Source organism: Ranitomeya variabilis, chromosome 5 (assembly GCF_051348905.1).
Source record: "Ranitomeya variabilis isolate aRanVar5 chromosome 5, aRanVar5.hap1, whole genome shotgun sequence".
NCBI classification, from domain to species: Eukaryota; Metazoa; Chordata; class Amphibia; order Anura; family Dendrobatidae; genus Ranitomeya; species Ranitomeya variabilis.
The window spans coordinates 123,875,639-123,888,389 of NC_135236.1; the positions used below are offsets into that span (position 1 = coordinate 123,875,639).

General features: G+C 48.5%; 1 protein-coding gene and 1 non-coding gene across 9 annotated transcripts in view; both read left to right on the forward strand.

Annotated features, from left to right (window-relative positions):
• The first annotated feature begins 597 nt into the window (after positions 1–597).
• Positions 598–670, forward strand: TRNAK-CUU (transfer RNA lysine (anticodon CUU)). The gene has a single exon. It is a non-coding gene; the product is annotated as a tRNA-Lys (tRNA).
• A 336-nt stretch (positions 671–1,006) lies between these two features.
• MORF4L1 (mortality factor 4 like 1) overlaps positions 1,007–12,751 on the forward strand; it is a 73,286-nt gene continuing 61,541 nt past the window's right edge. For 2 of the 8 annotated variants that reach the window (XM_077263200.1, XM_077263201.1), the window contains exon 1: positions 1,007–1,163. In XM_077263200.1, the coding sequence (XP_077119315.1) occupies positions 1,124–1,163 (40 nt within the window). In that variant the 5' untranslated portion in view covers positions 1,007–1,123. Of the gene's footprint in view, positions 1,164–1,184; positions 1,323–12,751 lie in introns of those variants that run through there. The other 6 variants (XM_077263198.1, XM_077263199.1, XM_077263202.1 and 3 more) reach the window with 5 other exon arrangements.

Here is a 12,751-nt window from a genome sequence, read left to right on the forward strand (position 1 = left end):
GATCGGTGGGCGCGGCCATCTTCCTTTGGCCGCGCGTGCGCAGAAGCGGCGCTCTGCTGGCCGCGGCTTCAGGAAAATGGCCGCGGGATGCCGCGCGTGCGCAGATGGATATCGCGGCGGCCATTTTCCTGAAGCCGCGGCCAGCAGAGCGCCGCTTCTGCGCACGCGCGGCCAAAGGAAGATGGCCGCGCCCACCGATCACCAATGCAATAACGAACACCGCGCTATTTTAAATCCCCTGGAAGAGGATTCCGGACTTTGGGCATGCGCACACCACTACGCCACCAACGGAAAACTACGCCAAATCTGGGGGAAGACAACGCCCATGCGACCTGACCAGCCTGATTGACAGGCGAAAACGGAGACTTTGCAAAGTTATTTCGGCAACTTAGGTGGGTAATAAACGCATAACACACACACTAATGTAATGCCCACCTCTGCCACTATTTAACGCTATTTTTATCCCATCTTCCAAAAACGTGGTGACAGGTTCCCTTTAACGTGCAAACCACCCTCGGGGCTTAAGGGGTTAATGTGTAGTGTGTGGTGAGGTGGCTGACGTCACCTGGTAAACCTCTGCTCCCAAACCACAGCAGTGCCCGGCTAGCTCAGTCGGTAGAGCATGAGACTCTTAATCTCAGGGTCGTGGGTTCGAGCCCCACGTTGGGCGGTATGATTTTTTTTCTGTTTCCTTAATAATGTGAACTATGCTCAGTGTTTCTTTCCTATTTGATTATCTAATCTAATTTTCTTGTTTTCCCTCAGTCACGTATTTATCTCAGTAACATTGCACCCTACACCAAGCATAGCATTTCCATATGCGTAGTTCTATGCAAACGTGACCATAACAAACCAGCAAACAGATTTTTTTCATATCATAATAAACCACATTCACTGAGGGTTTTCGAGGTAAAAACACAGGGTGGAGGCTGAGATGGCGGGAATACTTTACAACTACAACTTCCATGAGCACTAGCGCGAGCTAGGAGAAGCTGGGCAAGCGCAGAAAGGCGGTGGTACCGAACGAGCGGCGGGTGCGCATGCGCGTCGGGTGCCGTGACGTGCGGGCCCGCGCGGTGTGTAGATGCGGCGGATCCGTTGCCGGGAGCCGCGGACGTTATAAATGGCGCCGAAGCAGGACCCTAGGCCTAAATTTCAAGAAGGTAAGCGACTAGTGGAGGCGAAGGTGCAAAAAAAAGGGAAAAAATGTCTCGCTCTCTAGGTTGGAGCGTGGGTTCCATGGTGACCGGGGAGGGGGTCGCACTGTAATGGAGCATGTGAGGTCTCGGACTGCCGGTGTGCAGGACGGGCGGTGTATCCAGGTAAGGACGTGCGTCTGCCGGCTGTAGGGTGAGACCACCGGACAGGCGAGGATGTAGGGTCCGATAGCATCCGACCAGTGCAGATCACATCGGCCACAATGGGGCTACGAGCATACCGCAGTGTGTACTGGGGCGATGTGCTATGGCCTCATAGCTGTGCTCAGGGCATTGGAGGGTCTGACTGCAGAGTTTGGGGGGGCAGGAGGCTGATGGAGCCCCTGGGGGGCAGGAGGCTGATGGAGCCCCTGGGGGGGGCGGCAGGGGGCTGATGGAGCCCCTGGGGAGGGGGGCGGCAGGAGGCTGATGGAGCCCCTGGGGGGCAGGAGGCTGATGGAGCCCCTGGGGGGCAGGAGGCTGATGGAGCCCCTGGGGGGCAGGAGGCTGATGGAGCCCCTGGGGGGCAGGAGGCTGATGGAGCCCCTGGGGGGCAGGAGGCTGATGGAGCCCCTGGGGGGCAGGAGGCTGATGGAGCCCCTGGGGGGCAGGAGGCTGATGGAGCCCCTGGGGAGGGGGCAGGAGGCTGATGGAGCCCCTGGGGAGGGGGCAGGAGGCTGATGGAGCCCCTGGGGAGGGGGCAGGAGGCTGATGGAGCCCCTGGGGAGGGGGGGGAGGCTGATGGAGCCCCTGGGGAGGCGGCAGGAGGCTGATGGAGCCCCTGGGGAGGGGGGGAGGCGGCAGGAGGCTGATGGAGCCCCTGGGGAGGGGGGGGAGGCGGCAGGAGGCTGATGGAGCCCCTGGGGAGGGGGGGGGAGGCGGCAGGAGGCTGATGGAGCCCCTGGGAGGGCGGCAGGAGGCTGATGGAGCCCCTTGGGGGGGGGGGGGGGGCTCCATCAGGGCTTCCTAGTTTATGCATGGGCTGTGCTGCATACGTGTATATGTACGTGCTCCATCATTGGGGGAGGAATTGTCACCAGGGGATTTCTTATGGATAAGGCCATGTTCACATGTCCAGTAATCAGATCAGCAATAATCCGTTGGCAGAAGAGTTGTGCTGATGCAACTTTTTTTTCTTTGTTTTTAAAAAAACTGACTTTGTCTGGAATCATTATTTTTTTTACCATTTTTGCATTGTAAAATGCATCCTTTCACTTACCATCCAGTTTTGTCCCATTTTGAAACTGATCTGATTTTTGCTTACTGGATCAGTTTTAAATCTGATTACTTGAACGTCCGACATCAAGTAGTATGTGTTAATGTTTATTTTTCCACCTCCAGTAAGCAAAAAAAAAACCCAGATCCGTTATCAAATGGGAGAAGCTAATTAATGGATCCGTTTATCAATAGCCTTCAATGTAAAAAAATGGATCCCGCTGAAATCAGTTTTTAAAAACAAACCAAAAAAAGGTTGTCTACACCACTTCTTTGCCAATGGTTTGCTGCTGGATCCGTTCTAATGGATGATTACTGGACATGTGAACATAGCCATAAACTGTAGCTTTGCAGTGCTGGGGTATACACATATACTCTGCTTCCCCTACAGCAGGGGTGCACAACTGTAGCCCAAGAGCCACATTGCCACACAGAAACAATCCGGGGGGCCGAACCAAAAATTACCGGGGCATTACCTTCTGTGACACGTATGGCATATTGAAACTATATACCGTACAATAAATGACTGATGGGTACAAATTCTACTTATAGGACTACTCCCTCTAAAAATCAAAGGAAGAGCGCTTAGTGCTGACAGTGCTTTTTTTTTTTTTCCCCACATTAATCTGAACAAATGGGCAGCTTATTCAAAGCATTTTGATGTGAGTTTGCAGTAAAATCCACTTTTTAAATCATCGTAAAGAAGGCTAAATAGGCCCTGAAGAGGGAGAGCTCTTGTATGCTCATGGCTCTCTACAATACATCACCTTTTTTGCTTATGGCCTAATAATTCACAACTGTCTACAGTGGAGGGAGCCATGGACACGGAAGGCCACTTGTCTAATTCGCATATTGCTTTATGGAGTGCCAAACTGGTGAAGAGACCCCATTCTCCTGGTGTATAAAGCACCCAGAGAGGTGTACACAGGGCACCATTAGTACTTTCTGGTCCTGCTGTGTCCGCTCACATAGGTAACTTGTTAGACAAGCATTTGTTCATATGGTTGGGGGCAACACGTTGTGCACCCCTGCCCTAAGGTTTGCATGTTCTGTTGCTCAGTCAGCGTTCTTATGGTATGCGCATATGGCATCTTTTATTTTTTCTTTAACTTGGACCATGTTCACACATTCAATATTTGGTGAGGTTTTTTTTTAACCTCCGTATTTGTAGCTTTATCCAGGAGTGGGTGATAAATGCAGAAGTGGTGCATATGTTTCTATTATACTTTTCCTCTTATTGTCCCACTCCTGGTTTTGGCTTAAAAATACTGAGGTAAAATACTGAGGTAAAATACTGAGGTAAAATACTGAGGTAAAATACTGAGGTAAAATACTGAGGTAAAATACTGAGGTAAAATACTGAGGGTGTGACTAGCGATAAACTAACTAGCGGCTTCCTAGCAAAAACGGCCCATAGGATTAGCAGGTTACTTCTTTTAACCACTTCAATGTATCTGAACGCTGAAGCACTTAGAAGACTGAACATGTGCACAGCCATGTTGTTTTTACATTGCTGCCCACTCACTTTTTGCGGAAGGTGGGTACCAGGTGAAATCCACCTGAAGATGCCATGTGTGCATTCTCTCACCATTCTTCTGATGCCTTTAGACGTGCATGTCTCTACGGTGGGAATAAAAGTGAGCCCCCACATCTGCAGAATGTGTTGCAGCTCCGCACTAAAGGTACCGTCACACTAAGCGACGCTGCAGCGATAGACAACGATGCCGATCGCTGCAGCGTCGCTGGAGAGCTGTCACACAGACAGCTCTCCACGACCAACGATGCCGAGGTCCCTGGGTAACCAGGGTAAACATCGGGTTGCTAAGCGCAGGGCCGCGCTTAGTAACCAGATGTTTACCCTGGTTACCAGTGTAAAATGTAAAAAAACCAACAGTACATACTCACCTTCGCGTCCCCCGGCGTCCGCTTCCTGCACTGACTGAGTGCCGGCCCTAACAGCAGAGCGGTGACGTCACCGCTGTGCTGTGCTTTCACTTTACGGCCAGCGCTCAGTCAGTGCAGGAAGCGGACGGCGGGGGACGCGAAGGTGAGTATGTACTGTTTTTTTTTTTTTTACATTTTACACTGGTAACCAGGGTAAACATCGGGTTACTAAGTGCGGCCCTGCGCTTAGTAACCCGATATTTACCCTGGTTACCATTGTAAAACATCGCTGGCATCGTTGCTTTTGCTGTCAAACACAACGATACACGGCGATCTGACGACCAAATAAAGTTCTGAACTTTAATCAACGACCAGCGATATCACAGCAGGATCCTGATCGCTGCTGCGTGTCAAACACAACGATATCGCTAGCGAGGACGCTGCAATGTCACGGATCGCTAGCGATATCGTTTAGTGTGACGGTACCTTAAGGATGTGTTTGTGGATTTCTGTTTGCCAATTGAATTCAATGAAGAAAATCCACTTCAAATCTCTTGCTTAATCTGCATCAACATGGACTTGCTGCTGATTAAATCGTCTTTACCACAAGTCCACGTCCAGTGTGCAGATTAGATTTGTTACATAGGATACAATCCCATGGCCTTGACTTCTGCTGTAGTCCGCTGAGATCTTTACAAAATCCACAGCTTTTCACTCCAGTGTGGACACCCCATTATTGTAACCCGGAAGTCTGGTATGAAGAGCGGTCTGATATATTTAGATAGTGATGGTTCATTTAGGTGCTGGCTGGCAGTTGCACTTAAAGGGAACCTGTCACTCCCCCCTCCCCCCGTGAAGCCCTGCCCACTGCCGTGCCTCTTCTACGGGTTTTTCCCCCGGACTCAACCGCCTCCCAGCCGTCAATCATCCCCTCAGTGCATCGGGCGCCGCCTCCTTTGTTTGTATTGACATCACCGGCGCCTGCGCTGTGCTCTCATCTTTCGGGCATGCGCCGTGCCCCTGGAACTCGCATCAGCTGATCTACTGATATCGCGCCTGCGTGTAGCGGAGGCCCCAGATCCCGCCCCGCAGAGTTGTGATCTCGCGCCGCCTCTTTCCTCCAGCGTTATACGACTCGTCTGCACTGTAGCATCTGCCTGTTATCACTCTGCAGTGCAGACGGAGTCATATAACGCTGGAGGAAAGAGGCAGAGGGAGATGGGGACAGCCGCAGAGACTAACTGCACATGCGCCAGAATCCCAGCCCTGTAGTGTGAATACATCATAACACACTGTGGGGCGGGATCTCGGTCCTCCGCTACACGCAGGTGCAATATCAGTAGATCAGCTGATGTGAGTTCAAGGGCAGCGTGCACGGCGCATACCCGAAAAGTGAGAGCACAGCGCAGGCGCTGGTGATGTGAGTACAAACAGAGGAGGCGGCGCACTGAGTGGATGATAGACAGCTGGGAGGTGGCTGAGTCCGCGGGAAAAAACGTGCCCCCCCCAACTCAAAACAGGTATGGCGTGCAATTTATAAAAGTGAATATTTCAGCGTTATTAGGGAGCACAAACATAAGAGCCACCTTCCCAGATGCCTTCTTCTGAAGACCATAGTGAAGGCACTTACTGTGTGTGGGCTACCAGGGATGTAAGTGTTATTCTTGAAGGAACATGCTCACCGTCTTCTTCATGTGACCACGTCTGTAGCCTGCCCCATCACTGTCACCCAGCCATTACAATCTCAGTGCAAGTCTGTGGGACTCGCGACGAGGCGACAGAGCATCCTTATAAATTCCCAGCCCTCACAGCAATCCCTTCTATTCGACAGGTCACAAATGTTGAGAGGTAGTGCTGATACCAGCCAGTAAGCATGTTACAGTACCAATTACACTCGTACATAATAGCTAGCACACTGGGAAAGAAATTCATTGGAGGGGTCTTTTAATGACCCATGATGGTTGAGACCCGGTCAGACCCTTGGTGCCCACAAGCTTAGTTTTGTAAGGATAAAGATGCGTGGTCTATATTGTCATGTTTGCTAATATAAGGCAGTGTTCACACTTTTTTCTCAGTGTTCTGATTTGTGCTGTATTAGTCTGTATTGTAAAAAGTAGAAACCTAATTCCTCCATTTTGCAGTGATTCTCATCCAAAGTGAGACCCCTTTATTGTGGGTCTGTCGGGTTGCCCTTTTTCTTGACTGGATGCAATATCACAGCTTTCTACACTAAGGTCGGGGTCACACTTGCGAGTGCAATGCAAGAAACTCGCGCATGAATTCCTGGCACTGCTGTCGGCGGTTCGGACCGGAGCGTTCAGCTGCATAGAAATACATGCAGCCGCACACTCCGGTCCCTAGTGCTGGCAGCAGTGCCGGGTATTGAGGCGAGAGACTCGTGCAAGTGTGACCCTGGCCTAAGGCGCAGTTCACATAACCAGTTGGACATTCTTTGTTCAGTTTCAGGAATTCATATGCAAGTGGCGCTTTGCATTCGTTATGCTAATGGAGGTAGTGTGGCCTCATTGTTTGACCATTGTTTGGTGTCTATTTCCAGAATAGAAGAGAAAAAAATCTGCATTTACATTTTTTTTTTTTTTTGCTTTCTGTACGGGATAATGGACACCAAATAAAAGCCTGATGGACCCTGTAATAATCATTGGAGCCCCCATGCTTCCACTTGCATACATATGCCCAGGGTCACATGCGTTCCATTTGTTCCTGGAACGGGTCGCACATAGATTGTCGGAGTGGGAACATGAACTTAGTGTAACCTGTTAAGAAGCCACAGAAGCCTGATGACAGGTGTGGGGGTGGAATATATGTACATTTACATCCATTTTACTTCTTTCTTCAAGATGCCAAATATTTTCAGGAAAAATGTAGGATGAGGAGAATTGTGATGTCCATCAATGAGTAAAGGTTGTATCCAGGCGGGAAATGGATCCACTCCTTGTCTTCAGGCGCTGTGAATTGTGTAACCTGTGCACTCACTGATGATACATGGGCCGTCAACACCGTCCCCCAGGGCAGATGACTTGCCAGAGTTTGAAGCTGTATGCAATGAATGTGTTTCCCAATGAATAGTGCTGTGTGTATAATTTAGTAATATGTTTAGGTATGTGTTAACCTGAGAACCTGGCATGTCAGTAGCCGTGCGGACTGTTGGCCAGCCACATCTACAGCATAAGGCTATGTGCACATGTTGTGGATTTTGCTACGGATCTGCAGTGGATCTGCAGCTGCGGGTCCGCAGCAGCTTTCCATGCGTTTACAGTACAATGTAAACCTATGGAAAACGCAATCCGCAGTGCCCATGCTGCGGAAAAAACGCGTGGAAACGCTGCGGGTTAATTTCCTGTCAATTCTTTGTGCGGATTCCGCAGCGGTTTACACCTGCTCCATATAGGAATCTGCAGGTGGAATCCACACAAAATGCGCTGTAATTCCGAAGTAAATCTGCAGGTAAAACAGTGCCTTTTACCTGCAGATTTATGAAATCCGCTGCGGAAAAATCCGCAGAGCTAAAAAAATACGTGTGCACATAACCTAAAAGCGCCTGGAGCAACTTGTGGATTCTATTATGTGCATCGAATAGGTATGATGGAAACGGAATCACCGTGAAGGTATTCAGTGCAGGACAACTGCTTCATATTTGGGTCGTGTATGAGTAGGGTTACAAACCACCTGCATTAAGGTATGGCTCCACGTTTAGGGTATGTGTCCACGTTCAGGATTGCATCAGGATTTGGTCAGGATTTTACTCAGGTAAAATCCTGACCAAATCTGCACCTGAGGTCACTGGCAGGTCACCTGCGTTGTCCTTGCATTGTTTCAGCATTGTAAGGACATGCTGCGTTCTTAAGATGCGCCGCATGTCCGTTAACGCGGGTGTGCCACATGCGTCTTTTAATGCATAGTGGAGACAGGATTTCATGAAAACCCCTCCACTATGCTGTAACATCTGGACGCTACATGTTTGACGCTGCGGCTCTACGCAGCTTCAAACACGCAGTGTTTCCTGAACGTGGAAACATACCCTAAGGGTACCGTCTCACAGTGGCACTTTGATCGCTACGACGGTACGATCCGTGACGTTCCAGCGATATCCATACGATATCGCAGTGTCTGACACGCAGCAGCGATCAGGGACCCTGCTGAGAATCGTACGTCGTAGCAGATCGCTTGGAACTTTATTTCGTCGCTGGATCTCCCACTGTCATCGCTGGATTGTGTGTGTGACAGCGATCCAGCGATGTGTTCGCTTGTAACCAGGGTAAACATCGGGTTACTAAGCGCAGGGCCGCGCTTAGTAACCCGATGTTTACCCTGGTTACCAGCGTAAAAGTAAAAAAAAAAAAAAAAAAAACTTACTTACTCACATTCCGGTGTCCTTCAGGTCCCTTGCCGTCTGCTTCCCGCTCTGACTCCCGGCCGTAAGGCAGTACAGAGCACAGCGGTGACGTCACCGCTGTGATCTGCTTTCACTTTACGGCGGCACTCAGTCAGTGCGGGAAGCAGACGGCAAGGGACCTGAAGGACACCGGAATGTGAGTATGTACGTTTTTTTTTTTTTTTTTACTTTTACGCTGGTAACCAGGGTAAACATCGGGTTACCAAGTGCAGCCCTGCACTTAGTAACCCGATGTTTACCCTGGTTACCCGGGGCCTTCGGCATCGTTGGTCGCTGGAGAAGCGGTCTGTGTGACAGCTCTCCAGCGATCACACAACGACTTTCCAACGATCACGGCCAGGTCGTATCGCTGGTCTTGATCGTTGGAAAGTTGCAGAGTGTGACAGTACCCTAAGAAGCGAATATGAATTAATTTGACTCTTCCTTGCATGCCTTTCCATTTCTAACTTTGGGTTAGTGCACACATTTAGTTTCAAAATCTGGTGGAAAAATAAGAGGGTTATCCGTTTAAAATGCTGCCAAAAATCTTCAGATTTTTTTCTCAATGTTTGATTGTGATTTTACATTCACTTTTTTTCACAGTTAGTTGAATGGGTGAAAAATGGTGCAAAATCTCTGGTTTAACAGTGCAAGGAAAAAATAAGCTTCATGTGAATGAGATGTCCGAAATCTTACCTGTATTCAGTTTACTGGTACTGCAAAATACTTTTTTTTTTTTTCTTTTCTCTCTCTTAATTCTCAGCAAAAACATGAACAAACCCATAGGCAGTAAAAATTTAGTATAAAACTGTGTACCTTCAAAAATCTTGTAAATGGTAACTATTAGTCTGCTTGTACTTCATTTTTACATGTTCCATTGAACACTTGCATACATGTATAGTGGGAGCAGTGGACTTCTGGTAGGCATAGCACCACAATATGACTTAGGGTGCCGTCACACAGTGCAATTTTGATCGCTACAACGGCACGATTCGTGACGTTCCAGCGATGCATTTACGATATCGCTGTGTCTGACACGCTACTGCGATCCGGATCCCCGCTGAGAATCGTACGTCGTAGCAGATTGTTTGAAACTTTCTTTCGTCGTCTAGTGTCCCGCTGTGGCGGCATGATTGCATTGTGTGACACAGGTTGTATACGATGTGCGCACAGTAACCAACGGCTTCTACATCGCAAATACGTCATGAAATTATCGCTCCAGCGCCGTGTATTGCAACGTGTGACAGCAGTATACGACGCTGGAGCGATACTTATACGACGCTGCAACGTCACGAATCGTGCCGTCGTAGCGATGAAAATGGCACTGTGTGACAGTACCCTTAGAAGAAGTTAAACTACTACTTGGACAACTTCTTGTCATACCCTACACTTCGCCCCCATAAAGGAATAACACTTAGGCTATGTGCAAACGTTACACGTTGTATGCGTTTTTGCCACGAAAATGCATGCACAACACTGAAATCAATGGGATTCTGCAGTGCTGTGCTAATGCTGCGTATTTTTCTGCTGCGGAATCGAATCTTGGAAAAATCTGATTCCGCACACATAGGAATGCATTGATCCGCTTACTTTCCACATGGGGCTATGCCAACTATGCAAAAAGTAAGGCTTCTTTCACACTTCCGTCTTCCAAATCTGCACAGGATCTGTCAAGACGTTGAAATGACGGGTCCTGTGCAGATTGTGGAAAACGTGTGCACTGGGCCCATCTTTCTGACGGACCCGTCGAGGCTATGTGCACCTGTTGTGTATGTGTCTTCGCAGCGGTTTTCCGCTGCGAAAACGCATACACAACACAAACCAGGTTAAACAAATTAAAAAATCGCAGTATTCTCACCTACCGGCGTCCCGCGCAGCGATGCTCCTGGCAGCTAGTGTTCCTAGTAATACATTGCGAAATCTCGCGAGAAGTCGTGGTCTCGCGAGATTTCGCAATGTATTACTATGAATGCTAGCTGCCGGGAGCATCGGTGATGCTACGTGGGACGCCGGTAGGTGAGAATATTGCAATTTTTTTTTTTATTTCTTCTTCTTTTTTTTTTTTTTCCCACATATCTTGTTACTATTGATGCTGTATAGGCAGCATCAATAGTAAAAAGAGAGAATTTCCCTGAGGGGAAATTCTTCTGCGCATGCTCTCTTTAAAAAGATGGGACCAGTCGCTGGATTCCTGCTTTTCAGTCAGCAACGCATCCTGCGCCCATAGGCTTCCATTGTAGCCAGTGATGGGCAGCGCAGGATGCGTTGCTGACCGACTTTCCGACGGGCAGAAAAAACGTTTCTCTGAACGTTTTCTCTGCCCGACGAACCGTTTTTTTTTTTTTATTTTTTTTTTTACACAGGATCCAGTGCACGACTGATGAAATGGATGGCCATCCGTCACAATTCGTCGCTAATACAAGTCTATGGGAAAATGCAGGATCCTGCATTCTCAAAATAGACGGATTGTGATGGGAGCTGAAAGACGGAAGTGTGAAAGAGGCCTAAGCGAATCATGTGCGGTTGGTACCCAGGGTGGAGGAGAGGAGACTCTCCTCAAGGCCTTGAAAATAAAAAAAAGTTATATTCTCACCACCTGGCGGCCCCCGGATCCAGCCCAGGCCTTAGCGATGCTCCCATTCCCAGTGATGCTTTGCGACAATGACCTGTGATGACGTAGCGGTCTCGCTTGATGCTACATCATCTGGGGGTCATTGCCGCAAAGCATCACTGGGAACGGGAGCTGCCGAGAGTATCTCGAGGATCAGGAAGGCTGTGGGGGCCGCCGGAAGGTGAGAATATCACGATTTTTATTTTTAACATTATATCTTTTTACCATTGATGCTGCATAGGCATATATTATGTTCGAGTCCCATGGCTGCATGATTTGCTGCTGTTAGACGGATCTTAGTCTTCACTCTATACAGGCTCATAGACTTTCTATTGCGCCCATACATCACTTTTGTAAGCTAGGTAAAGCAGGAGCAGTGTGATTGATGGGTGTCTCAGGACGCAGACTCGCAGTTATCTGCAGGAGATGTTAGGTACTACCTATCATTTCAAATAAAATCTTCTCAATCACTTCTCTTCTCGGATAATATCTATACTCTCTCCTGCTGCAGGTGCTGTTCCAGGAGTGTCAGTACTGGCTCTCCCAGGGATCTCATGACACTGGCTGCAGGGATAGCGTGACAATCTGTGGCCTCTTCACTTTCCCTGCCTTCTTATATAACAGACATCCGGAAGAAGCCTGAAGCTGCAGCTTCTTTTGCACTTCCTCCAGATGTCTTCAGGAAGGAGAAGAGTGAAGTTGCCTCTGGCTGCAGAGCTTGCATCACATAAATTTGTCAAGCAAGCCCCGGGAGAGCCAGTGCTTGAAAAGGATCCACACCGGAGTGGAGTATAGCTGCTATTATTTTAGAAGAGGTAACATGGTTTTTAACAAGGGGTTGTCCGAATAGGACAGCCACATTCAGTGTTAAGAGTCCCGTAGAGCAGGTTTATCTCATAAGCCTGCAGTGTTACTGATCGCTCCCAGTGTAAATGTATAACATTAGGCAGAAAAGAGCAACCTGGAAAGAAAATACATCTGATTCTCGGCCTGACTACTGTAATATCTCACACCTTGCAGTGTAGACCCCAGAGCTGACAGCTGCAGGGTTTATAAAAAGGCAGCTGACCGACAGCACAACAGATGAGCGGATGCACGTCCTAGTTCCACTGGACCCCCATGGAAGATGTACATACCAAGTAAGAAATGAAGGACAGCATCCAGTCCAGGTGAAAGTGTTCAAAAACGAATTCCTTTATTTGCCAAGTGCAACGTTTCAACCCACATGGGTCTTTATCAAGCATAAAAAACATTGGTAATGGTGGACTTTTATAGGGAGTGGATTAACATCCACCAATCCCCACAAAGACACCACCTACATCATAAATATCATAAAAAACAATACAAAAATACACCTACAGATAATACAGCTCATATACATAATAACTATCAAGGCAGAATCAAAGAAATCATTTTATATTAAGCAGTAAAGTGCCCCAAAACACCCGCAGC